General features: G+C 41.1%; 1 protein-coding gene across 6 annotated transcripts in view; it reads left to right on the forward strand.

The window, feature by feature from the left end:
- The first annotated feature begins 5,362 nt into the window (after nucleotides 1-5,362).
- Nucleotides 5,363-27,086, forward strand: part of cps1 (carbamoyl-phosphate synthase 1, mitochondrial) — an 80,638-nt gene continuing 58,914 nt past the window's right edge. The window contains exons 1-19 of one of the 6 annotated variants that reach the window (XM_027155268.2): nucleotides 5,363-5,414; nucleotides 7,612-7,707; nucleotides 8,455-8,564; nucleotides 10,388-10,532; nucleotides 11,840-11,929; nucleotides 12,002-12,058; nucleotides 14,358-14,450; nucleotides 14,550-14,639; nucleotides 15,005-15,133; nucleotides 15,473-15,579; nucleotides 15,851-15,992; nucleotides 17,238-17,315; nucleotides 17,534-17,632; nucleotides 18,242-18,337; nucleotides 20,097-20,286; nucleotides 23,365-23,522; nucleotides 24,409-24,537; nucleotides 24,985-25,129; nucleotides 26,918-27,086. The exon at nucleotides 26,918-27,086 is cut by the window's right edge and continues 42 nt beyond it. In XM_027155268.2, coding sequence (XP_027011069.2) covers nucleotides 7,627-7,707; nucleotides 8,455-8,564; nucleotides 10,388-10,532; nucleotides 11,840-11,929; nucleotides 12,002-12,058; nucleotides 14,358-14,450; nucleotides 14,550-14,639; nucleotides 15,005-15,133; nucleotides 15,473-15,579; nucleotides 15,851-15,992; nucleotides 17,238-17,315; nucleotides 17,534-17,632; nucleotides 18,242-18,337; nucleotides 20,097-20,286; nucleotides 23,365-23,522; nucleotides 24,409-24,537; nucleotides 24,985-25,129; nucleotides 26,918-27,086 — 2,108 coding nt within the window. In that variant the 5' untranslated portion in view covers nucleotides 5,363-5,414; nucleotides 7,612-7,626. The other 5 variants (XM_027155265.2, XM_027155266.2, XM_047814810.1 and 2 more) reach the window with 5 other exon arrangements.

Here is a 27,086-nt window from a genome sequence, read left to right on the forward strand (position 1 = left end):
TGTATGTTAGTGTTTGTATGTATGTTAGTGTTTATATGTATTTTAGTGTTTGTGTGTATGTTAGTGTTTGTGTGTATGTTAGTGTTTGTATGTATGGTAGTGTTTATATGTATGTCAGTGTTTGTATGTATGTTAGTGTTTAAATGTATGTTAGTGTTCACTGAGACTTTATTAAATATAATTATGAATGTCAACAAATTCACACTTTACTAAAAACAATCTAATGTGCTGTTGGAGATTAATGATCAGTTCAGTGCTGCCATCTTGTGTTCACCATCAGAACTACACCATTACTTTTGTATGAACGTAATATGGGGCTCTTGGGGGGAAAAATATTATATATATATATGCACATTTTGCTTAACTACAAAAAAGTCTAATTTAATCTAATCTAAAGTGTTCCATCAAAACCTTGTAGTTTTTTCTGTAGAGGATTATCTGAATGGAGAATTGTTAATGAAGCACCAGAATCCACTAACCAACTATTGCTTCGACCTCAAACAGCAACATTTACAACTGGTCTACCTTGTCTGTCTCTCAGCAGGGGTGCTACATGTGTTATGGATGCCTGGGCTTCCTATGCTGAAGAAGATTTGGTTTGAGAGTTTTGCTCTTTCATATAAAAACACAGTTCCTCATTCTTTTTGCTTAACCTGTTTGCTGTGGCTTGTAATCAAATCAAAATCAAATTTTGTAATTGATGCAGATCAATTTTGGGGCCGGTTCTCTTAAGGGAAAATTTGCATTTCCTTGAAATATGTCCCTATTTTCTTTTTTCCAGGAAACTTTGCGACCACTGTTCTGATATGGCTTTCTAACACCTACTGCTGCTACTGGATGAGATTTCTTTGCATTAGTGTTACTGCTGTAAAACTGGCATTTTTACAATGATGTCATTATAATCAGAGAGATGGGTTACAAACATTGACATAGCAGAACTTGCGAGTGGATCATATTTGCTAATCAAAGCAGATTTAAAACCGACGTCATTCGGTGTGATTCAATTAATTAATTCATTCATTCATTGTCTACCGCTTATCTGAACTTCTCGGGTCACGGGGAGCCTGTGCCTATCTCAGGCGTCATCGGGCATCGAGGCAGGATACACCCTGGACGGAGTGCCAACCCATCACAGGGCACACACACACACTCTCATTTGAATTCAATTCAATTACATTTTATTTATAAAGCACATTTAAAATCTGCCTGAGCTGGCCAAAGTGCAGTACCAGAGATAAAAGAAAAGGAAAAAAAGAAAGAACATAAATATATAAGAACATTTTGGGCGCTGCGGCTTATTAAATATATGATAAATAGTCAAAAAGTTTTTCTGCGTGAGAAATACGATGTGTGACGGGAGAGCGTGAGAAAAGACCGACGTGACGGACTGTCACTCTCAATGCGTGACACTCGACTGCCCTGTATATACATTCACACATATGAGCAATTTAGCAAAGCCAGTCCTCCAACCTGCAAGTTTTTGGGAGGTGGGAGGAAAGTGGAAAACCAGGAAGAGACCTGCACAGATAAAATGCAGTACAGTAGGAACAAGCAAAAGTACCCAGAGTAATCCAGAGACAATGGAGCTGTGATACAACAAACAATATTGTGCTAGCACTACACCACCATGCCACCTGTACTATCATTGCTACAGATTATATTGTACCTTTAATTTAAGAATATATGTACAATTAATCCTAATCTTAATTCCTAACATGCATGACCTGTTCCACTTCCTGGCTTGGTTCTAATACCTCACTAGGCCTTCCTGTTTCAGGGTGCCACGTGTTCAAAATAAAAGCCCCTTTTTCCCCCCACTCAAGAAAGTTTCTGCACCACCCATAAAAGTAACGTGTCTTTTCACTGTAAATAAATTAATGAAAGGATTACGAAAAAAAAAAAATAATTAACTCACATAAACTTGCCAGATTACAAAAACCAGTGAACATCTACAGGGCCTGAAACTTGTTGGATTCTAAACACACTTTTGCACAATATTTAACCTTCCTTCACATTTGTAAAATAAAGTATAGTTTATTTATCTTAGCCTTAATATAGCGGTGTCACGATTTGTATAAAGCTGCAGAATAAACATAATGACAGTTTAAAAACTTAAATCAATATGATTGAAGTTGTCACTGCTAATAACTTTGAATCATTTCTGGATTTGTCCCTGAATAATAAACAGATTGATGATGGTGTATACAGATGAACATCACAGCAGGGGGTATAGAAGTAAAGGCAAAATGTCTCTAAGGTCCTCTAGTGGCTGGCTACAGTCATTTTTAGACACCACTAATGTACATTTTTTTATTTAGAATGTAAATGCTGAGTTTTTATTGCACTGCTGTGTGATTGTTTCTGGGCTGCGACACTGGTGTTAAGTGACGGAGTGGGATTAGTGAGGGTGCAGGAGAATGCTGAGCATGGGGTGGAAACTGTGCTGGGTTCAGCAGTTTGTCTGATGGAACAGGTTAGGCGTGAATAATGTGGTCCGGCATTAGATTACACACACACACACACACACACACACACACACACACACACACACACACACACACACACACACACACACGGATGATCTGCTCATCAATGAAAAGTCCCTAAAAAGCAAAGCTCCAGAGAGGAAGGAAGCTTTATGTTTCTGGAACTATTTTTTTTTATCAATCAGTTATATAATGAATAAAACACTTTAGGAAATGTTCCATCCTTCCATTCATCCTTTCATCCATCCATCCATCCATCCATCCATCCATTTTCTATACCACTTATCCTACACAATGTCACAGGGAGCCTGGAGTCTATACCAGCTGACACAAGGCGGGGGACAACCTGGATTCACACCACATTGTCACATTTTATTGTCATGTCATGTATTTACATTTACACAATTTACTGTAGTGTCACCTAAATGAGGATGAGGTTCCCTTCTGAGTCTGGTTCCTCTCAAGGTTCCTTCCTCATATCATCTCAAGGAGTTTTTCTGTGCTGCCATCACAGGGATAGATATATAGTATTTTAAAACTAAAAGTTAATTTATCTTTCTTCTTATTCTTTTTCTTATGCATATATATATATATATTTTATAAGTATATATTTTTATGGGAAATTGTTAAAAGCGCTATACAAATAAATTGAATTAAATTGAATAGTAAATAGTCCTTGTCTCAGAAAGTGCATTTGTGCAACCTGGTGCAAACCGTGCAGGACAAAAGACAGTGAAGGACAAAAAAGACATCACACAAAAAGACAATACACAAAAACACCACTGACCAGTTTAAATACTGTACATTCAACCAATATTAGGTATAAATACTGGAATGAACACATTAGTATTATAGCAGCAGTTACATGAGGTAAAGTAAAGTATTTTGCAAAACAGCAGTTGACTGAAATGTGAAAGACAGAATGTGCAAAGAGCAAAAACAGTGTGTAAAACAGCATGTAAACAGTTATTAAGGAGTCTGATGGCTTACGGAAATAAACTGTTACACAGTCTGGTCGTGAGGCCCGAACGCTTCGGTACCTTTTTCCAGACAGCAGGAGGGTGAAGAGTGTGTGAATGGTGTGTGGGGTAAAGAATGTGTGTGAGAGATATGCATGGGGTAAAGAGTTCGAATGAGGGGTGTGTGGAGTCATCCACAATGCTGTTAGTTTTGCGGATGCAGCGTGTGTGTAAATGTCCATGATAAAGGGAAGAGAGACTCTAATGATCTTCTCAGCTGTCCTCACTATCCAGGGACTGCAGGGTCTTGAGATCCGAGATGGTGCAGTTCCCAAACCAGACAGTGATGCAGCTGCTCAGGATGCTCTCAATGGTCTCTCTGTAGAACATGGTGAGGATCGGGGAGGGAGATGGGATTTTCTCAGCCTTCGTAAGAAGTAGAGATGCTGGTGGACTTTCTTGGTGATGGAGCTGGTGTTGAGTGACCAGGTGAAGTTCTCCGCTTAATGAACTTTAAAAAATTTGGTGCTCTTGACGATCTCTACAGATGATCCGTCGATGTTCAGCGGAGAGTGGTCGCTCTGTGCTCTCCTGAAGTCAACAACCATCTCTTTAGTTTTATCAACATTCAGAGAAAGGTTGTTGGCTCTACACCATGTAGTTAGCTGTTGCACCTCCTCTCTGTATGCTGACTCGTCATTCTTGCTGATGAGACCCACCACGATCGTGTCATTGTCAAACTCGATGATATGGTTCGATCTGTGCGTTGCTGGACAGTATGTTACAAAGAAAGCAGAACCCCTCTGATTATGGACCTCCTTCATTAGAAAACATATTGACAAACGAGACATTTGTTTAATAATGACGTTTTTAATCATTAATAATGTTAGATTATGAAGCTTTTGCCATACATAGCCATAAGTCCCCAGGTATTTTAACTGTTGCTATAGAGAAGAATATAGAGCCGTGATTTGCAGCTCTCAGGAAACTAATCAACACCTCTTGACATTTACATTTACATTTACAGCATGCGACAGACGCCCTTATCCAGAGCGACGTACATAAGTGCTTAAATCTCTAACATTGAATACATTAATGCTGCTCACTAGGTTACAGACTTAAGATACCATGAGTTTAAAACATTTGTTCAAAGTTACAATGAAAAAGTGTCAAAGGTTGTGTTTTTTTTTTTTTTTTGACCAATCAGAATGAAGACAAGCATGACTCCTTATATACTGAATCAGCACTTTTATAGGCCCTCATGCTGGAGGTAAAAGGCCACGTTCACACCTCAAGTCTTAATGCTCGATTCAGATATTTTGCTCAGATCTGATTTTTTTTGTTTGGCTGTTCACATTACCTTTTAAAATGTGGCCTATATCAGATACCAAGTGTGAACTGTTTGCTGTTTCGAACTGACCCGCATGCGCAAACGAACAATAACGATGCCGTCACACGCACGCCGTCACGCTAAAGTTGGCGAGGTTACGGAGGAAGCAAACATCATGTAATGTGATGTATTCAATGCAAGCATTATGAGCTGGTTCACGTAACCACTTTATATAACACACACGTTATCAGTCAAAAAAAAAAAAAAAAAGTTTAGATTTGGGCCACTTTTACCTGCAGTGTGAACAGGGCCAAAGTGGCCCAAATCAAATTTTTTGGGGGGTCAAGTAGTCAGGAGTAGTGTGAACACTCAAATCTGGCCCAGATCTGATTTTTTTCAATATGGACCACTTCCATATGTGTCCTGAATCAGACCCAAATCTGATTTTTTCCAATGTGGCCGCAGTGTGAACAACCAAGGCGGATTTGATGCGACTTTTACGTCAATCTACATCGACATTCGTCACAATTATGCGCCGGAGAAAAGTTATTTATTTATTTATTTTTTGCGACGGCGAAAACTTTTTTTTTTTTGCGACGGCGAAAACTTTTTTTTTTTGCGACGGCGAAAACGTGACAGGTAACGTGTGTGTGTGTTAAGAGTGTTATATAAAGTGGTTGACGTGAACCAGCTCATAATGTTTGCATTGAATACATCACATTATAGAATTACATGATATGTTTGCAACTTTTTAGCGCAACGGCGTGCTGCGTGTGACGTCATTGTTATTGTTCGTTTGCGCATGCGTATGTTTAATGTTTTATTGTTTTGTTTTGTGCTGTAACTTGATATAATCATGCAAATTAAGTGCATTTGGAATTATTCATCCATTCATTTATTCATTCTTTTATTCATGAGCCTATCCTGGGAACAATGTGGATGTAGCTTATGATGGGACTCCATCACAGGACAACACACACACACACACACACACACACACACACACACACACACACACACACACACACACTTAGAAATGTCTAGTAGAAATTTAGAAGCATGCTTTCTGAAGGTGGAGGGAATTCCAAAAGCCCACAGATAACTCAGGGAGAATGAGAAATTCTACACAGATGTCAAATAATGGAGATGGAGTGCAGGTCATTTCTCATGTAAATCAATGTAATGTAAATCATGAGCTGAAAACATTAACTGCAGATAAAAGCAAGAAAAGCAAGAACCATAAACTTTGACATTGAGAAACTGACTGACTGGAATTTAAACAGTGGTGTCAAACAAGGTATAAAGAGACACAATCCTGTGGGATTATGGGGCATATCACATGGAGGGTGGAGTCGGACCACATAGTGGTGGACAGAGCGCCAACACATCATAGGGCTCAATCATGCACCGATTCACACACTACGGACAATTTAGAGATGCCTCTGAACCTACAGTATATGTCTTTGAACTGAGGAAGAAACTGGAGAACCCAGAGGAAACCCCAAAGCACGGGGAGAACATGCAAACTCTGGACCCCAAACCCCAGAATGCTAAACATGCTGAGCCACGATGACACCATGTGCCTTTGAGGCAGCTCACAATATTTTATTTAAGCAAAACAGTTTGAACTCCTGGAACTGCTTACATGAATATTTATTATTACTGAGCTACATGTAATTCTACACATCTGGTGTGGTGCTTATTTAAATCCTAATTTATACAGTAAATCCTCTCTTTTAATGTAATATATACAGTAAACAAGCACACGTACGTACATATAGCCCCCTTCAAAAGTATTGGAACGACAGAGCCAGTCATATATTTAATACTCTCCAGCTTTCATTCCCAGATATTTACATCCAGATGTGTTGGACTTACAACCAATCAAGTGACTTACAATCACATGTTCGATAGTATTGGAAGATGTAACTGACACATGTTTTGTTGCCCTTCTATATTGATTGAGCCAAAAGATAAAGAGGATAAAACCTACATGAAGACCAGAAAGCTGTCTATGGGAGAAAAGCTAATTATTTTGAAGTTGAGAAAAGAGAGAAAATTGCACAAGCATTGGACATATTTTATTATATTTATTCATTTTAATTAAAAAAATTTTTTTTTTAGAAAAATCCAAGATTTCATATTGAATTAATTTTTTTGATTTTTAGCAAACCTAAACAAGGAACTGATAAAGACTAAACAAACAGAAAAAACCCACAAATCCTTTTAATAAAATAACTATGCTAATTTTTTAAAATTAATATTATCATTATTATAATCACTGTCAACAACAATAACAACAGCAACAACAACAAAAATACAACAACAATACTACTACTACTACTACTACTACTACTACTACTACTACTACTACTAATAATAATAATAATAAAAACACTAAAAATGTCCTGCTACTTATTTTCACTTTTTATAGGATGTTCTGCATATATAAATATATATATATAAATATATATAAATATATATATATATATATATATATATATATATATATATATATATATATATATATATATATATATATATATATATATTATGTGGTATCCAGATTTCTCATATTTCACATCATTTATACAGCTGCGTGCCTTTTTGTAAACGTCCCACCTTTCATAACTTGTGATGAGTGCTGATTGGTCACTGTATCCCCGGCTCTTTTCTGATTGGCTAGCGCGGTGGATCACTCGCCCACTGCACGACGCTGCCTCATTGCCAGTAAAACAACCTCCTATTTTATTTTAAATGTGAAGTATCAAGCTCCGTGATTTAATAACTGCGCTAACTTTAGAGATCAAGCTGGTTTAATAATATTTTATAACAGGTGGAGTTTGAAACCATGACCAGACTGCTGACAGTTTGTGTGAAGAATTTTACCTCAGGGGTTTGGAGACAAGCTACACGTGCGCTTAGCATCAAGGTAACACTGTATTTTATTATCTCATTATATAAACGTCATCTCATTATATAAACGTCATCTCATTATATAAACTTTATCTCATTATATAAACTTTATCTCATATAAACTGTATCTCATTATATAAACGTTATCTCATTATATAAACTTTATCTCATATAAACTGTATCTCATTATATAAACGTTATCTCATTATATAAACGTTATCTCATTATTTAAACTTTATCTCATTATATAAACTGTATCTCATTATATAAACTTTATCTCCTCATATAAACACCTGGCTGTGATTCATGTCGGTTTATTTGAGATTCTGTCCAAGGACATGAATGACAGAACTTCCCAGGAACTTTAAGAAGTTAAACCTGCATAATATTTAATAAAATTGCAAAAAAAAAAAAAAATAAAAAAAAAAAGACTTATAATTAGCATTAGCATCAGTGTTGTCTTCTCATTAGCTTGTGTAATATTTCCGTAACAATGACACAAAGTTGTCAGGGACCCATAGATACGATTTGTTTTGAGATACATATCAGTTTATCTGTCATTTTTTTGTATGCATACTAGAGCAACTACAACCAGAACAAAACCTTTCTTCTATTGCCGCATGTACAGTAGACTTGGACTAACTGGGGTGATGTAATATTGCATCACTTCTTCAAGTCTGGACACATCATAATTAAGTACACAGTGAGTTCTTATCAGCACTTCCTGTTTAATGGAGAACAGGATGTGTTGTGTCATATGCAGGCTCACAGCGCTCGTCTGGTGCTTGAAGATGGTACAGTGATGAAAGGTTACTCCTTTGGCCGTGACCAGTCAGCATCCGGAGAGCTGGTCTTCAACACCGGGCTTGTGGGGTGAGAATAACTGACTGTAATACATGTACATGTACATTTTCTGTGCACTCCCATCTAACTGTACATTATACACTGAACAAAATTATAAACAACACTTTTTTAGCACCATTTTTCATGAGCTGAACTCAAAGATCTAAGACTTTTTCCATGTACACAAAAGGTCTATTTCTCTCAAATATTGTTTTGCTGAGATAATTCATCCACCTCACAGGTGTCATGTCAAGATGCTGATTAAACAGCATGATTATTGCACAGGTCTGCTTTAGGCTGGTCACAATATTAGGACACTCTAAAATGTGCAGTTTTTATCACATAGCACAATGCCACAGATGTCCCAGGTTTTGAGGGAGCATGCAATTGCATCCGACCGGCCTCACAACCGCAGACCATGTGTAACCACACCAGCCCAGGACCTCAACATCCAGCATCTTCACCTCCAAGACCGTCTGAGACCAGCCACACAGACAGCTGCTGCAACAATTTAATTTTTTAAAGAATTTTTGCACAAACTGTCAGAAACCATCTCAGGGAAGCTCATCTGCATGCTCGTCGTCCTCATCGGGGTCTCGACCTGACTGCAGTCCGTCGTAATAACGAGTGGGCAAATTCTCACATTCGATGGCGTCTGGCACTTTGGAGAGGTTTCATGGATGAATCCTGGTGCAAAAACAAAAGTGTTGCGTTTATAACTTTGTTCAGTGTACATATAATTATAATTGTGAGCTTTAAATTCTGAAATATGGTTCAATATAATTACATGTATAATACACTTCTAAACTGATTTTGAGAATATAATACTGCTATGAGTAATCTATCTATCTATCTATCTATCTATCTATCTATCTATCTATCTATCTATCTATCTATCTATCTATCTATCTATCCATCCATCCATCCATCCATGCATCCATCTATCATTTCATTCCACTCAATTCAGAGTCTGTCTGTCTGTCTGTTTGTCAGTCTATCTATCTATCTATCTATCTATCTATCTATCTATCTATCTATCTATCTATCTATCTACCTATCTATCTATCTATCCATGCATCCATCTATCATTTCATTCCACTCATTTCAGAGTCTGTCTGTCTGTCCGTCCGTCCGTCCGTCCGTCCGTCCGTCCGTCCGTCCGTCCGTCCGTCCGTCCGTCCGTCCGTCCGTCCGTCCGTCCGTCCGTCCGTCCGTCCGTCCGTCCGTCCGTCTATCTATCTATCTATCTATCTATCTATCTATCTATCTATCTATCTATCTATCTATCTATCTATCTATCTATCTATCTATCCATCCATCCATCCATGCATCCATCTATCATTTCATTCCACTCAATTCAGAGTCTGTCTGTTTGTCAGTCTGTCTGTCTGTCTGTCTATCTATCTATCTATCTATCTATCTATCTATCTATCTATCTATCTATCTATCTATCTATCTATCTATCCATGCATCCATGCATCCATCTATCATTTCATTCCACTCATTTCAGAGTCCGTCCGTCCGTCCGTCCGTCTGTCTATCCATCCATCCATCCATCCATGCATCCATCTATCACTTCATTCCACTCAATTCAGTGTCTGTCTGTCTGTCTGTCTGTCTGTTTGTCAGTCTGTCCATCTATCCATCTATCTATCTATCTATCTATCTATCTATCTATCTATCTATCTATCTATCTATCTATCTATCTATCTATCTATTCCTTTTGGAATACACATTAGATATACGAGTATACATTACTAATGTAATCTCTGATACGAGTTTCCTTTAATACTGTAATATCTGACATCAGTATACTGTCCTGATATTTGAATTATTCTCTTGTAATTTTATAGATATCCAGAAGCCCTTACAGACCCCAGTTATAGAGGTCAGATTCTTACTCTTACCTACCCCATTGTGGGCAACTATGGCGTTCCTAACATGCAGGAGCTTGACGAACTGGGACTGAGAAAGAACGCAGAGTCGGATCGCATTCAGGTGACCGTACCTCCATGCAGTGACATCACTTAGTGTCACATGGGACTACTTCTTTGTTTCATTAAATAGTTTGGCCAAATGAGAAGATCACTGGTTTATCAGTTATGGTGTGTTGGCTGGAACTCTTTAGATATTAAAAATCTCTTGCCATGTCGGCCAGCTCTTTGATCACGATCAGCAAAAAATCCCCAGCATAATTTATGATTTAGAAAATCCACAATAGTGGTATTCAAAATAGCTCGTGAAGATTTTTTTTTTTCTCAGGAAACACGAAAAATGTTAGCAATATCACTAGCGATAGCCCAAGAGTTGATTATTTTCTAATAACAGCACACCACAAAGTCTTTTATTGCTCTATACTACAGCCAACCCACCAATGCTAACACTTTTTATCCTTTTGTAGTTACGTCTGGTGTTGTGAAAAAGTCTGTGCATCAATTTAGTTGTTGTTATCTCTGCATTACAGACGTTATAGACATTGTTCAGCAGTTCCCTGGTCTACCTTCTCTTCATTTCTGTCTGTTGAAGCTAGTAAGACAAAAGAAATGCAGCTCGACGTGTGGAACTGGTTATAGATCTGAGCCGTTTCAGAAGTCTATTACTTATCACGCAGATTAGAGCAGACTGTTCAATAAGCTGCCATTAAAGTTCATGACTGTTTTTTTTCCTGTTCATAAATACAAACATGTCATGCTTATATTACATCACATTGTCCCATGAGTTTTGTGTCACCGCATGTTATCTTATTGGTGGGTTTTTTGTCAAACTGGGTCTTTTTCCATAATGAACCCAATAATATAATAACAGCTAGAACAACTGTTATGTGTGCTGTTATATGATAATAATACCTTCTGACCAATCATATACTGTATAACAAATATGCTAAATATGACATAACCTTGATTTGCTTCTCAGTCACATTCAATAAACACTTAAAAGTCATTAGACTTAAACAAACTGTGTGTGTATGTATATATATAATATATAACAACAAATAAAGTTAAAATCATTAACATAATCAAACAAGATTCTTACATTTGCGTGTCATGTTTGTCCGACATTTTTTTTTTCAAGCTGAGATGCTTCGGAAAATGTGACGTCCAGATTTCCACTAAGGGAACATTGTGATCGATGCTCCCTGGTTTTTGCAGTGTGTTGTGAGGGATTTATTTAAGGGTGCAAGTGTTCGATACACCGGATGGATTTTGCGACAGAGATAGAGAGACGTTAAAACGGACGACTCCCTGATCACTGCCCTGACTTCTCAACTGATTGAGATCCAACCTGAGTGTGTGTTGTATTTACAGGTATCAGGGCTACTGGTGCAGGACTACAGTCACGACTATAGCCATTGGAACTCGGTGAAGTCCCTGGCACAGTGGCTGCATGATGAGAAGGTACTGAGCAGATCGGTTAGTCTTTTTACAACTTTCAGTGCAGTTATTCTGATGTACGTATCTGTCGTTTAGGTTCCAGCTTTGTATGGCGTGGACACCAGGATGCTGACCAAAATCATCCGAGACAAGGTATGCCCCTTACTCTTTTCTAAAGAAACAGTGAAGTGGTGTACTGTACGAGTTGATGTTTGTTTTGTTTCATCGGCTCTCAACGAAGGCGGTCGCACCCCCCCCTTTCCCTGCTTTGCTCCTCTCGTCTCGTCTATCGTCTTATACTTTGAGAGACTCTCTCTCCGCACTGCTCTCCAAACTAAAAAACATCATGGATTTCATAAACTGGTCTCTCAACGAAATTGACATCATCTTCTCGACGAGAAGCTTGGGTTCGGGGGAACCTGACCGCGCTGCCGGAAGGTTCGCAGCTGGCTATACGATGGACGTGTGGGAGAGGTGGCGGGTCGTGTGTCTGGTGGCTCTTTCCGGGGAGGACATTTAATTGAAGATATCTACCTATTCGGAACCATGATAACAGGAGTTATGCTGAATGGATTAGGCATTGCCCTGGTTTATCGAGGAAATCAGAAAACGGTGACAGCTGTCCAAAACCTCCCAATGACTGATGCAGTGGGCAGAGCGGTCAGCACTGAGGCTGGGACTATTAACCGCAATATGGATAACATCACGGTGAGGCTCACTGCTTTGGATACTGTTAACATCATGGAGAACTTTGGAAAGAAAAATGGATCGATTTGGAGACCAGAATGGACTAAGAGAGTAGTCGTGTAAATTGGAATGCGTCTACTCGCCCCAAGACCAAACAATCCCAATCTTATCTGCTCTCGGCTCCCCTCAACCAGCACAGCACTGGCCTCGGCCAAGGCCGCTGCTGGAACAACAATTCCCCTGGAAGAGGATGCAGCGAGACGCGCTTGCGTTCCTTCCCCCATTTCCATAGACTCCTGCGAATTGTTGACTCTGTCTGGGACCTGATCAAGGCTGTCTCCATGGCAACTTGCTGTGTATCGCTATGACAATCTTGCGGACTGAGGCACCGAGATTTGATGCCGGGAGCAACGACTCTCCAGGCCTATACATACATACATACATACATACATACACACACACGCATATATAAAGATATGCACTCAACCCCCCAACCCCCATCCCACGCCTTCGCCGCCTTGTACCGCCAGTCTGACAAGCGGGTCTGTGACCAGCGCCGAAGATAAAGGCTGCAGGACCTGATGGCTGCTTGCCTGTGCTGGATTACCTCCACCCCCCACTCCCCAGCCCTGTTGCAAGTCGTGTGTTTATGGCGTACAGTTTATGTGCTTATGTTGCTGAGGTGTTTTTCCTGTTCCCACACTGTACTGCCCACCGGAGCATAGTCCGGGGGTTGTTTTTTTGTCTCCTCCCTTCCCTCATATTATGCTGTGTTTCTTTTCAATTCCCTTTCTTCCTGTCCTGCCCCCCCCTTGTCATATTGTATGTATTGTATGTATGGACAGGTTGATGGCTAATTTCACGGTACCTGTGACCAGTGACAATAAAGGCTACTACATCAGCTCAGACCAGTCAGCTCAGCCATCAGCTCGGACCAGTCAGCTCAGCCATCAGCTCAGCCATCAGCTCAGACCAGTCAGCTCAGCCATCAGCTCGGACCAGTCAGCTCACACCAGTCATCTCAGACCAGTCAGCTCACACCAGTCATCTCACACCAGTCATCTCAGACCAGTCAGCTCACACCAGCCAGCTCGGACCAGCCAGCTCGGACCAGTCGGCTCAGACCAGTCAGATCGGACCAGTCAGCTCACACCAGTTAGCTCAGACCAGTCAGCTTTACCATCAGCTCAGACCAGTCAGCTCAGACCAGTCAGCTCACACCAGTCAGCTCACACCAGTCAGCTCACACCAGTCAGCTCACACCAATCAGCTCACACCAGTCAGCTCACACCAGCCAGCTCACACCAGCCAGCTCACACCAGCCAGCTCAGACCAGTCAGCTCAGACCAGTCAGCTCAGACCAGTCAGCTCACACCAGCCAGCTCACACCAGCCAGCTCACACCAGCCAGCTCACACCAGTCAGCTCAGACCAGTCTAGCCAATCTTCTCTGTCCTTTCTTTTCAAAAAGGTGTCTCAGAAAAACAGCTGGATTTATTGTTTGATTCTCACAGCATATCGATATCCACAGGTTGTGATTTCAACATCATATTTAAATATAATTTTCTGTTTTGGTGGGAAGTGTGAACTTTGATGTACATCGATGTAAAATTGTTTATAAAAATGACTTTCATTCCAAAGTAATGAAGAAAAAGCATCGCCTGTGCTGTGACTGATTAAAAAATGATCGCAAAAAACAAATGATGTTTTTCTGACCTTTCAATACATTATACAGAATTGATTGCTTGGCTTTTTTGTTTCATCAGGGCACAGTTTTGGGGAAGATTGAGTTTGAAGGGCAGCCAGTTGAAATTACTGACCCAAATGAACGAAATCTAGTGTCAGAAGTCTCCACAAAGGTAAGCAGACCCTCACGTGAGGTGATTCACCCTGTAACAGGCTCTGCTGTCACTGCTACACTAGACTCTTTATCTCCTCCCCTTTCGCTCTTTTATTAGGAAGTGCGAGTGTATGGGAAAGGCAATCCCATCAAAGTGGTGGCTGTTGACTGCGGGATCAAGCACAACATCATCAGGCTGCTGGTCAAGGTGATGATACGTTACGTTGTTATGTTAATGGCTGTGTGATGGGGATGTTCACACGTACAAAATGTCACAAACAACTCAGATTATCTTGATGTTTTTTTGTCTTCCAAAGCTACATCTGCCACTTATACCTATTTATTTTAATACACACAGACACACACACGCACACACACACTCATATACACACACAATTTTTGTTAATTTCATGAATAAACCTAAAAATGATTAAATTGGTAGAGCATATAAAACATATACTTTAACACCTATTGTCCTAGACGGCCGATTAAAATCTTCATTTTTGCATTTTATTTTTATCTCTATATGAATCGCCATCTCTGATGTATGTGTGTATTTGTGTGTTTATTCAGCGTGGTGCCGAGGTGCACTTAGTGCCATGGGATCACGAGCTCATGAGCCTCGAGTACGATGGCCTCTTCATCTCTAACGGCCCCGGAGACCCTGCTTTGGCTGGAACTCTGATCCAGAATGTGCGCAAGGTAATTCATCCACCATGCTCTTCTCACACTTCTTTTACACTGCCCTATTACACTCCTGTTATACTGCTCATACACCCCTCTTACACTCCTGGTACACTCCTGTTACACTTCTGTTACACTGCTCGTTCACTCATCTCACACTCCTGTTACACTCCTGTTATACTTCTCGTTCACTCCTCTCATACTCCTCTCACATTCCTGGTACACTCCTGTTACACTGTTCATACACACCTCTCATACTCCTGTTACACTCCTCTTACACTCCTGTTACACTCCTGTTACACTGCTCGTACACTCCATTGTACACAGCATTGCTGCCTGATGGCTTTTCTATATCAGGTGCTGGAGAGTGATCGTCCAGAGCCGGTGTTTGGTATCTGTATGGGAAACCAGATCACGGCGTTGGCTGCTGGTGCTCGGTCGTACAAGCTGCCCATGGGGAACAGGTAATTCCTATGTTGGGTGTGTGATGATAGTGATGTTTTGTGTGAAACACCGAATAAACTCTCAGGATAATAAATATACAGAACAGCAAATAATCAGGACAATAAATATCCACGAAAATACACAGGAATATAAATACCCAGAGCAATAAAGTCTAGTTGATCTATAGTTCATGTGTCTGTTTGTACACACACCACACTTCTTACTTTGTCTTTCTGTCTCTTAGATAAGTGTGTTTTGTCTCTTTTCTGCTTGTCTCTTGCCTATGTGTAGAGGTCAAAACCAGCCAGTGCTGAATGTGGTGACGGGACAAGCCTTCATCACGGCTCAGAACCACGGCTATGGTATAGACAGCGAGTCTCTACCACTGGGCTGGAGTCCGCTCTTCATCAACGCCAACGACGGGACCAATGAGGTCTGATCTCAGATATAAAATAAATAAAATTACTAGCAAAGTGATTTTTTCTTAGGATAAGATTTGGGATGTTGTACATAACATGTTAATTATCATTATTATTATTATTTATACACCAGGAGTTTAGTAGAACGGATGTGGTTTTCATCTGTCTCTGTCCGTCTTCAGTTCTTCTTACAGTGACTGTTTTTTTTTTTACAAGTGAGGACTTAACGTTTCAAAGGTAAATGGCCAGAATTGTGAATTTCATCCATTTTAATAAGCCTGCCGAACCACAGGCGTCGTTAGACTCCTTTACTGGGGGCAAGTGCCTCAAGTTTAAGTTTTACGCACAGATCAAGTTTTACTTTATTTGCCAGTATTTATATAGGAAACGGACGTCATGCCTGTAAACGCATTGCCGTCGTACTTTAACGGAAAAGACAAACTGGCGCGAGCACGCAGACATCAATATCCGCGAGCGTTTGTATCCCTTTTATAGCACGCAGTCATGCTATAACATGACGAAACCAATGTCACTTTTTAAATATCACTCGTATTCTGACTCGATCGTTACCGGCTCCTGTAGATCACATCTGATGGACATCAGATTTTTATGTGAAAAGCAGGGAAATAGAAGCGGAAAGTAGAAATGATGAGGGAGGTGTTATTATATGATCAGCCAGTCAAAACCATAGTGAAGTCTAGAGTCTTGCATTATTGCTGAGAAAATTAACACATGTATGTGTTGTCAGATATGAAGTTACTGTTTAGTTCATTAGATCTAATTTATGGCAATACATAAAGAGTTGTTAAAATACTATGCAGATATTATACACAAACGATCACGCACATAACGTTATACTCTTTATTTTAGTAGCAGCTAAATTATTTCAAGTATTGTTATTGTACATTTTGTACATCAGTACTGTAAAATGCAAATCTTCTTCCATGCCATTTGTGCCTTAAAACATATCAATAATGTACAAAGTGTTTTCACTGTGAACTTAATCAACACTGACCAGCAAATGTGCCTGACCTCGCGCCGCGTCGCTGCAGTAAGTTGCTACTAAAAATTTTTTCCAAGGTTGGCAGGTCTCTCCTGTCAGCCTACAGGAACCTGAGGATATCATGAGCACAGACTAATCCATACTGGACAGATGAAGATTAGAGAAAAAGTTTTGAGATACTGTATAATATAAAGAATAGAATTCACTTGGAGATCTACACAATACATCACTGTTTATTTTTATTTAATCCCTTTAGGGCATCATGCATAACACCAAGCCGATCTTCACAGCGCAGTTTCATCCAGAAGCGAAAGGGGGTCCCACTGATACAGAGGTAATCTTTAGTGTCTAACGGCATGCACGAATATCTGTAGTAATTACATCTTAACATTTCATCTCATGCTCTGCATCACGCACGATTAAATGACACCCAGCTTGTTCAGAGATAACACAAACACCTCCTGCTCGGGTTGTTTTGTTGTTTGTGTCGAAGTGCTGCCTTTTTTTCTTCTTTTTATTCATTCAAAACCTGATCTCTTTGTTTCTGTACAGTTCCTGTTCGATGCTTTCCTGTCTCTTATAAAGAAGAAGGACAACAAAGGCATCATGTCTGTGATGCCACAGAAGCCTGCCGTTCCACCAAGAGCCCAGGTGAGGGCGCCACAGCCACATGCATCGAGAGAGAGAGAGACAGAGAGAGAGAAAGACAGACACAGAGAGAGAGAGAAACAGAGAGAGAGGGACAGACAGAGAGAAACAGAGAGAGACAGAGAGAAACAGAGAGAGAAACAGAGAGAGAGGGACAGACAGAGAGAGAAACAGAGAGAGAGAGGGACAGACAGAGAGAGAGGGACAGACAGAGAGAGAGGGACAGACAGAGAGAGAGAGACAGACAGAGAGAGAGAAAGAGAGAGAGAGAGACAGAGAGAGAGACACACACAGAGAGAGAAACAGAGAGAGACAGAGAGAGAGAGAGAGAAACAGAGAGAGAGAGAGTCAGAGAGAGAGAGAAACAGAGAGAGAGAGAGAGAGTCAGAGAGAGAGAGAGAGAGAGATGTTGTACATTTAAAATACAAACTAGGTTCAGCTTTAAATCTGTTTCCCAGTACGTTTGTGAGGCATTTCTGGATTTCTGAGGCAGAATTTCCACTTCCTGCCTTTTTAAAGTGGTGGACATGGTGTCCTAGTGGCCCATAACCCCTAAGGGGAAATGTTGGATGTTTGACAAATGCTGTAAAAGTAATGCAAATGTATTTTCAGGTGTCCAAAGTGTTGGTGCTCGGCTCTGGTGGTCTGTCCATCGGCCAGGCCGGTGAGTTTGACTACTCAGGCTCACAAGCTGTGAAAGCCATGAAGGTAAGTCCAAGAGAACAGAACAGAATGGGGGGCAGCTATGATACAGCACCCCTGGAGCAGGGAGGGTTGAGGGCCTTGGGGTATTTTCTTCACATACCCCAACTGAAGAGGTTGGGGTCAGAGTGCAGGGGCAGCTATGATACAGCACCCCTGGAGCAGGGAGGGTTGAGGGCCCAACAGTGGCAGCTTTGCTGTGCTGCGCCTCGAACCATAGATCCTCCGATCAACAACCCAGAGCCTTAACCAGTTGAGCCACCACTGGCCCCTCAAATATGCAATATACATCACAGCACATCTCAGGATACGTTCATCAGTCCATCCGCATGATTCCATTTAACGCTCAGACACGTTGTTGAAAATAAACATTTTCCGATATGTGTAGAAAATCACAACAATGACCTGGACTGGGATTCTATAAATGTCTGTAATTGTTATATAAAGAAAGTTCACCTCTTTTTTACCGGAGCCCTGTTTTGTCGTGTCCAGTTCGAGCACCGAATGCGACTCCGCAGCGGTGGTTAATATGATTTTACCTTACCCTAGCTTACTAGGAGCAATATATTTATTAAAAAAAAAAAGTTATGTTATGTTGTGTTATTTCACACAAAATTTCTATCATCAAAGTAAACGTCGATATGAAACCCCGCTTCTGCTCTCTGAGATGCCCCGAGTTCATAAGCAGCTAAAATTCCAACCACTGAAGTTATGAGTAAGACTATCCCGACGGAGGGAAAAACGCTCAGACGCACCGAAAACGCACTGAGAGCCGACAGAGCTCTGACTCATTTTATATCAGACTCGGAGCCGGAAAATCGTTCATTTTGTTTATACCGATTGAAAATGTCCGAAAAGTCTGTTTCGGTAATGCCGGCAGGACGGTACACCTGTGTACTGGGAAAAGGGTTAAAGCATTTTGTCTGTTGCATCCAGTGTTTATTTTCTCTTCTTTTCATCACCCATAATTTCTAGAACTCACTCACGGCGTCTCTGCAGCTTGCAATTTCCAGCTTCGATTTAGAGTTGATTCGGTTTATCGCTGCAATCAGATCTCTCCGCGGTTCACTTGGGCCGTTTCGGTCCACAGCTGTAATCGTCTGCGTAGAGAACCACACAGATAACAGGCATAACGCGTTAGGGTTCTGTTTACACACCAAACTCCTCAGACATGATATTACCATGCTGCTCGAGGCACAGGAACCCGACCTGCGTCTTCGGTCCTCACGTCTTCAGCATGTACAGTATGAGTCCAGATCGGGAGCTTTATTTACGACTGAACTAAGGTTGTCTCGCAGTGACCATAATGAGTATAAATACCTACACTGACCCGTGAGGTGTGTAAATAAATGACAATTATAGCAGATCCTCTATTAGTAATGATATTGCTCCATTTTTTACAGCCAAATTTCCTTAATGTGTAATTTATAACTATATCAATGTTAACCGCCCACATTGTGCAATTGTGAGACAGGGTGCTGTTGGCATTGCTCATATGTATACAATTAGTGCTGGGTGATTTATTCTGGAAATAAGTCTATATATAATAGTCGTAATTGTCACAATGCACTGTAATTTTTGTATATTTTGGGTCTTTTCGTACGATTCATGAATCTAGGAGTACTGTACAAACCAGGAGCCGTGGGCATCGCTAATTATGACCTTTAATTAATACGAATGATTTGTAGAGGAAAAGTGGCTTTTGCTTAATTAGACCTGTTGCACTGGAACAGAGGAAACATCCACCTCATTGTGCTCTGTTCAGGAGGAGAACCTGAAGACGGTGCTGATGAATCCGAACGTCGCCTCGGTTCAGACCAACGAGGTGGGAAGCAAGCAGGCGGACACGGTCTACTTCCTGCCCATCACACCCGAGTTCGTCACGGAGGTGATCAAAGCCGAGAGACCTGACGGCATCCTGCTCTCTATGGGAGGTCAAACGGCACTCAACTGCGGTGAGAACCTGGTGACTTTCCTGGCGTTACCGTTTGTCGTTACTTTTTTAAATGAATTCATTTAGGCTGAAGTGTGCAGTAGCCTACAGACTAACCTGTTTACAGCAGCGACGTATTGCGGCAGTAACGGCGAGTCGAGGCGAGAGCGAAACGAGTTTCTCTAAGTGGAAATATGCTCATTATTTTACTTTAGTTGAGCATAAAGACAAAAACCTTCTATGCCACGTTCACACCGCAAGTCTTAACGTTCAATTCGGATATTTTGCTCAGATCTGATTTTTTTTTTGTTTGTCTGTTCACATTACCTTTTAAAATGTGGCCTGTATCAGATACCAGTGTGAACTGTTTGCTGTTTCGAACTGACCCGCATGCGCAAGCGAACAATAACGATGATGTCACATGCAGCACGCCGTCGCGCTAAAAAGTTGGCGAGGTTATGGAGGAAGTATTGTATTGTACATTATTGTGATGTATTCAATGCAAACATTATGAGCTGGTTCACGTAAACACTTTATATAACACTCTTAACACACACGTTACCTGTCACGTTTCTGTCACGTTTTCGCCGGCGCAAAAAAAAAACAAAAAAAAAAACACACAACACAACCGCGGCGACTGGTAACGTGTGTGTGTTAAGCAAAAAAAAAAAGTCTTCACTGGCACATAATCGTGACGAATGTCGATGTAGATTGACGTAAAAGTCGCATCAAATCCGCCTCGGCTGTTCACACTGCGGCCACATCGGAAAAAATCAGATTTGGGTCTGATTCAGGACACATATGGAAGTGGCCCAGATCTGATTTGAAAAAAAATCAGATCCTGGCTAGATTTGAGTGTTCACACTACTCCTGAAGAAGTCTGACCTGGTCACTTGACCCCAAAAAAATCGGATTTGGGCCACTTTTACCTGCAGTGTGAACGGGGCCTTAGTCAAATGTAAGCTGTGTCTTTCTGGTTCGAAGGTCCGATCCATTAATGGGAACATTAAAACGTTAACGTTTAAAACGTTCTTTAAAAAAGTAACTAAAAAGTTACTTTTAACGCATTATTATTCTGTCTGTTGAATGTACGAGGTCCTTATATAGAACGATATGATACACTACCATAGCTAGCTAGCTGCTTAAAATCTGTAACGGCTTCCTTCTTGAAAACGTCAACTTAAATTCAGTGCTGAATAAAGAGAGACTGCTGAGGAAACACTGTGTACAGAACAGAAGACATGACAGGAAGTCCCTCGTCCGATGAAGGTTAATTATAACTATAAATGGATAAAAGTGTAAGGTGTTTTTCGATTCTAAATAAAAAACTAATTGTTTAAAGGTGCTGTGGTGTTAGAGGAATAAAAGCCTCAGGGACGTGCAGTCAGAGGGAAATGATCAGCTTCAGTGTGGTGACAGTAACGAGGATGTGGTCAGAGCAGCAGTGACATCACAGCCATTTAACATCAGGAGGTTTTATTATCATCTATCATCTGTGGTACCACTTCCCTCCTTCTTAACATCTTGCATTGTAAAGTCCTCTTTGGTGCTCAAGCAGACATCTAGTTACGATTTCTTAGTAACTAGCACAACATTAATGTTACATGACCAGTGTTGTGCTAATTACTAAGAAATAGTGCGCCCACAGCGCGGCGTCTTCGTGTTTACAGGTTAACATCCACCAACCCTACAATGTGTCGCTGCTGTAAACAGGTTAGACTGTAGGCTACACTTCAGCCTAAAAGAATTCATTTAAAAAAGTAACGGATAGACGCAACGTATGGTAACACTAACGAAGTTACTTTATTTAAAAAGTAATGCGTTAACAACATATACAGTATATACTGTAACACAGTGGTCCCCAACCTTTTTTTCGCCGCGGACCGGTCAACGTTTGATAATTTTACCGCGGCCCGCTGGGTGTGGGGTGTGGCGGCTATACAATTAAATTAAAATGAATAATTTTAATTTAATTGTATTTAAACATGCCTTTTTAACTCACTACAACGCTAAATCAATGAGAACCCTGAGCTTGTTTCTTTACAACGAGACAATGACACCCGAAGTGTGTCGCTTATGTCCAGTTTATTCCTTTGTTTTGTTTCGGTTGCCATCACTGCAGAAATCCCCGCTTCACACAGACAGCATGTCGGAAATGACGATAGGGATGTAAGTGCTGTGGTGACAATCTCAGGGTATTCCGCCATGACTTTAATCCAGAACACCGGCAGAGTTTCTAACTTTCTAACGACGTCTGTTTCGTGCTCATTTTTGCTAATCTGTGGGTTAAATTTGAGCAAACACAATATACACGTACACCAAGCACTGTTAAACATGACAAAGTACCGGTGAACAGAGAGAAGAGCGATACACACCTTCTCTCTCCACCAAAGCTACAACACCACTGCCGCTCGCAGCCGCTCGGCTCCAGACGTCACCTAAACCCGGCCCGATATCATGATATTTTGCGCATGCACGGTATCGGTGCGGCTTTAGGTGACGTCTCTCAGCTCCTGGTTAACCTCTCGTCCATGGAAAGTCGCACAAACCCGAGAGAAACACACCACAGTAAATAAAATGGAAATAATTTAATGTTCCTTGGGCGGCCCGGTACCGGGGGTTGGGGACCATTGATGTAGAACATTGCCACAGCTCTCAAGTCAGTATATATAAATCTTCACTGATAGGTGTTGAAAGGAGAAGAATCACGTGCTTGCTATTTTTACCAATTCAGGTAGCACAAAAAAAATACAGCAAAAGTGAAATTCTCAGTTTGTTAGGGTGACAGAGTCCGAGCACAGGGTCAGGCCTGATACAGCCCTCCTGGAGCAGAGAGAGATAGTTCTACTCTTTTTTTCAGTGTATGTGACAGATAATGCCCCGTGAGATTAAACACTGCAGCCAGCCGGAGACTTAAGGATAAACTGGAAGAGTCCTGGGACGAGTGGACTGACCCGTGCCTACGATATTTTGCATTATGACTCTACAGCATATTTCATGGCATTCGAGTCGTAAAGTATCACGTGACTCGTGCGTCTTTACTAAGACGAGGTGGAGGTGAACGTGAGACATGACCTGTGTCTCGGTGTCTCTGTCTCAGGAGTGGAGCTGTTTCAGAGCAACGTGCTGCAACAGTATGGTGTGAAGGTTTTGGGCACTCCCGTCGAGTCCATCATCGCCACAGAGGACAGACAACTGTTTGCTGACAAGCTGAAGGAGATCGACGAGAGAATCGCGCCGAGCGTCGCCGTGAAGACGGTGAGATCCGCTCGTATTGTGATGATCTTCCCGATGTCCTGCTTGTGCTTTTACAGTAACACAACAGTGTCTAACATTTTGGATGACTAACCTGATTCATGGACATTCCTCAGCATTAACCGTAACTACAAACTGATAAAAATCACAACATGCAATTCTTTAATAAATTTAATTAAATTGTGTTTGTATTGGAGGCACGGTGGCTTAGTAGTTAGCACGTTCGCCTTACACCTCCTGGGTTGGGGGTTCGATTCCCACCTCCGCCTTGTGTGTGTGGAGTTTGCATGTTCTCCCCGTGCCTCGGGGGTTTCCTCCGGGTACTCCGGTTTCCTCCCCCGGTCCAAAGACATGCATGGTAGGTTGATTGACATCTCTGGAAAATTGTCCGTAGTGTGTGTGTGTGAGTGAATGAGAGTGTGTGTGTGTGCCCTGTGATGGGTTGGCACTCCGTCCAGGGTGTATCCTGCCTCGATGCCCGATGACGCCTGAGATAGGCACAGGCTCCCCGTGACCTGAGAAGTTCGGATAAGCTGTAGAAAATGAATGAATGAATGAATGAATGAATATTTTGAGATAATAAATCTCAAACACAGATTTTTGTTGAAGATGAAAGTGAAAAAAATGAAAGTCTGAAATTTCAGAAAATACAAAAAAAAATAGAGTTGATGAATCAAAATATAAAGCATCGATGTTTTGCGGTGACAATCCGCACAGGAGGCACAGGCTCCCCGTGACCCGAGAAGTTCGGATAAGCGGTAGAACATGAATGAATGAATGAAAGAATGTTCAATTCTGACCAAAGTGAAAAAATAAAAGCTTAACATAAAACTGCTGTAGTGAAATGTATCCACTATGACACTTCATGACAGTTTACGATGTCCTGTAGGTGGCAGACGCTCTGAAGGCGGCTGAGGAAATCGGATATCCGGTGATGGTGCGTTCGGCGTATGCCCTCGGCGGCCTGGGCTCCGGCCTCTGCTCTGACCGACACAAACTGGAACAGACTGCACACAAGGTACAGCTTTCATCAGCTACGACTACACCATCACACCACGATTTAAAGTGCTTTATAAAATGATCATGAGCTCTCGAAGTTCAAGCGCAAATCCGATTTTTTTCTTTTTTTTCTAAGGTAAAGCCTTAGATTTCCTTTTCCGTCCTTACCTTCTAAAAGTGCTGAATGCCTCGATTACTCGCCGTAATGCTGACACCACCCGTGTTAGCTTTCTGCTTGAAATATACCTTTAATAAGATGTCTTGTTCCACCGGGCCCCCGAGGAACGCTCGTTTAGCGAGTCCCAAGCCTGAGGACCAAACACTTTGTTTTTATTTTACGTTTTTCTAATTTAGCTCGTCTGCTGCTATAGACCTAATTAGCGAGCGCCTCCTGAGCTGTAACAGATGTGTAAGAGCACAAAAAACAAACAACCATGCAGTTTCCTTTGTCCTTGTTGCTTGGCAGGCTTTAGCCATGAGCAGTCAGATCCTGGTGGAGAAATCTCTGCTGGGGTGGAAGGAGGTGGAATATGAAGTGGTCAGAGACATCGCTGATAACTGCGTCACTGTGTGCAACATGGAGAACTTTGACCCGTTAGGCATCCACACAGGTACAGCAGAATTTATTAAGCCTTGAGATTTTATCTGATTATTTTCCAGAACAGAAATGAAATACCGGTTTCTTGCAACGTGGAATTGAAACCATCGTGCTCTTAAAGTGTAGAACCCAAACTTACATAATGGAACACGGTGAAAACCATTAAAACGTAGGTGACTGTGACTGTGGGAGCACCGGTGGTTGCTGGGGGCTGGACACCATATACTGTATTAGGGCTGGGCGATACGGCTGAAAACTGTTATATCACGATATCAGTGTTTCATATCGGTCCATATCGATAATTATCGATATTTTTTATGACCCATTTAAAATAAGGACCAGGAGAAAAATATATTAGATTTAAACCTTTTTATTTTAAACTGAACCTTCCTCTGATCAGAATCCCCTCAGTTATTAAGACAGAAACGTCACCAACCAGGAAACCTCCAATAATTATAATGTAAACATGAGTCTAAAGTCACAATGAACACTTTTAACTATTATCTCTTAACGTTTAAGGTGAGAAATGAAAGAAAATGTAATAAATGCTTAATAAAGTGTAATAAAATAGTGTAAAGTGTTAAATATAAACATGGAGAAACCTGAGAATTTAATGCAGGTTTAGTGTGAGGAAGTTCACCAGCTGTGCACCTTCTGGTGAATAAATTGTGTAAAATATGTGCAGTGTTTTGTAAAGAGAAATAAACCTGAGGTAGACTGAGATACATCTGTAATATAAAACACAAACCTGATACACTACAGTAACATTGTGTGGAATATAAAACCTGCAGAAAGATAAAAAATTCGCTGACGTTTCCTCTTTTATTTACAATTTCCTCGCTCGCTGCGGCTCATTTTCTGCTCATCGGTCGGCGGTTACTGAAGAGGAATCCAGCAGACCGGCACGATTGATGATTGGCTGTTAGTGTGTCACTCCCTACTGTATGTTGCTAGGTTACCAGAGAGCGAGTGCCTTTGTTAATGCAACCCGTCTTGCTTCGCAACCTCTGTTTTCCTCCAACGAAGAATAAAATGTCCGATCAAGAACTTAAAAGAACGGTAATAAAAATTACATTTCCTTTTTTCTCGCAAAAAAATAAATAAAAAATCGAACGTTTTATCGAACACATTTTTTATTGATATCGATCACGTGTCTATCGCGATACATATCGTTATCGTTTTATCGCCCAGCCCTATACTGTACGTTCACCACGGTGAAACCGCTTCCCTGACATTAGGCGACGGGACAAATGTAAACGTTTTATCTTATCATGTTACTGCTTAATGTTAATTGATACTGTAAATGCTAAACGGAAACATTAGTTACATTACAGCTATCGTAGTGATCAGACAAACAAAAGCTGCCTATAGAGTCAGTTACAAGCTTTTAGGGTTCACCTCTGGTATATAATGATGTGCTAATTAGGATAGACTTACAGACAGAAGCTTTAGAGCATGATCAACATCAGGGCTGTAACAACGACACAACATAATGGTGTATATATTAAGTTTTCCTATAAGCAGATAGAATATAGGAGATTAGATTGAAAGTGATGCGAAGGCTGTGTGTGATTTTCATGCCGAGGAAAACTGAATCCTGAACATCTAACAAATGAGCAACCATGTGCAAAACACACTCCATCTGAGAGGACAAGTGAGATTAGACGATTTCTTCATGATCATGATAACAGGCACCTGAGGCTTTTATACTTGAGATCATAGAAAGGCCATAAAACGTCTCGTATCAGGTTTATAGCCCTTTATAACCTGCAGTTCACCCTGTTCTTTTATCCTGTCTAAGGCGACTCGATCGTGGTGGCACCGAGCCAGACTCTGTCCAACGAGGAGTACCACATGCTGCGGAGGACAGCCATTAAAGTGGTGCGCCACCTCGGCATCGTGGGAGAGTGCAACATCCAGTACGCCCTGCATCCGCACTCTCTGGAGTACCACATCATCGAGGTCAATGC

This window comes from Tachysurus fulvidraco, chromosome 6, assembly GCF_022655615.1.
Source record: "Tachysurus fulvidraco isolate hzauxx_2018 chromosome 6, HZAU_PFXX_2.0, whole genome shotgun sequence".
Lineage (NCBI taxonomy): Eukaryota > Metazoa > Chordata > Actinopteri > Siluriformes > Bagridae > Tachysurus > Tachysurus fulvidraco.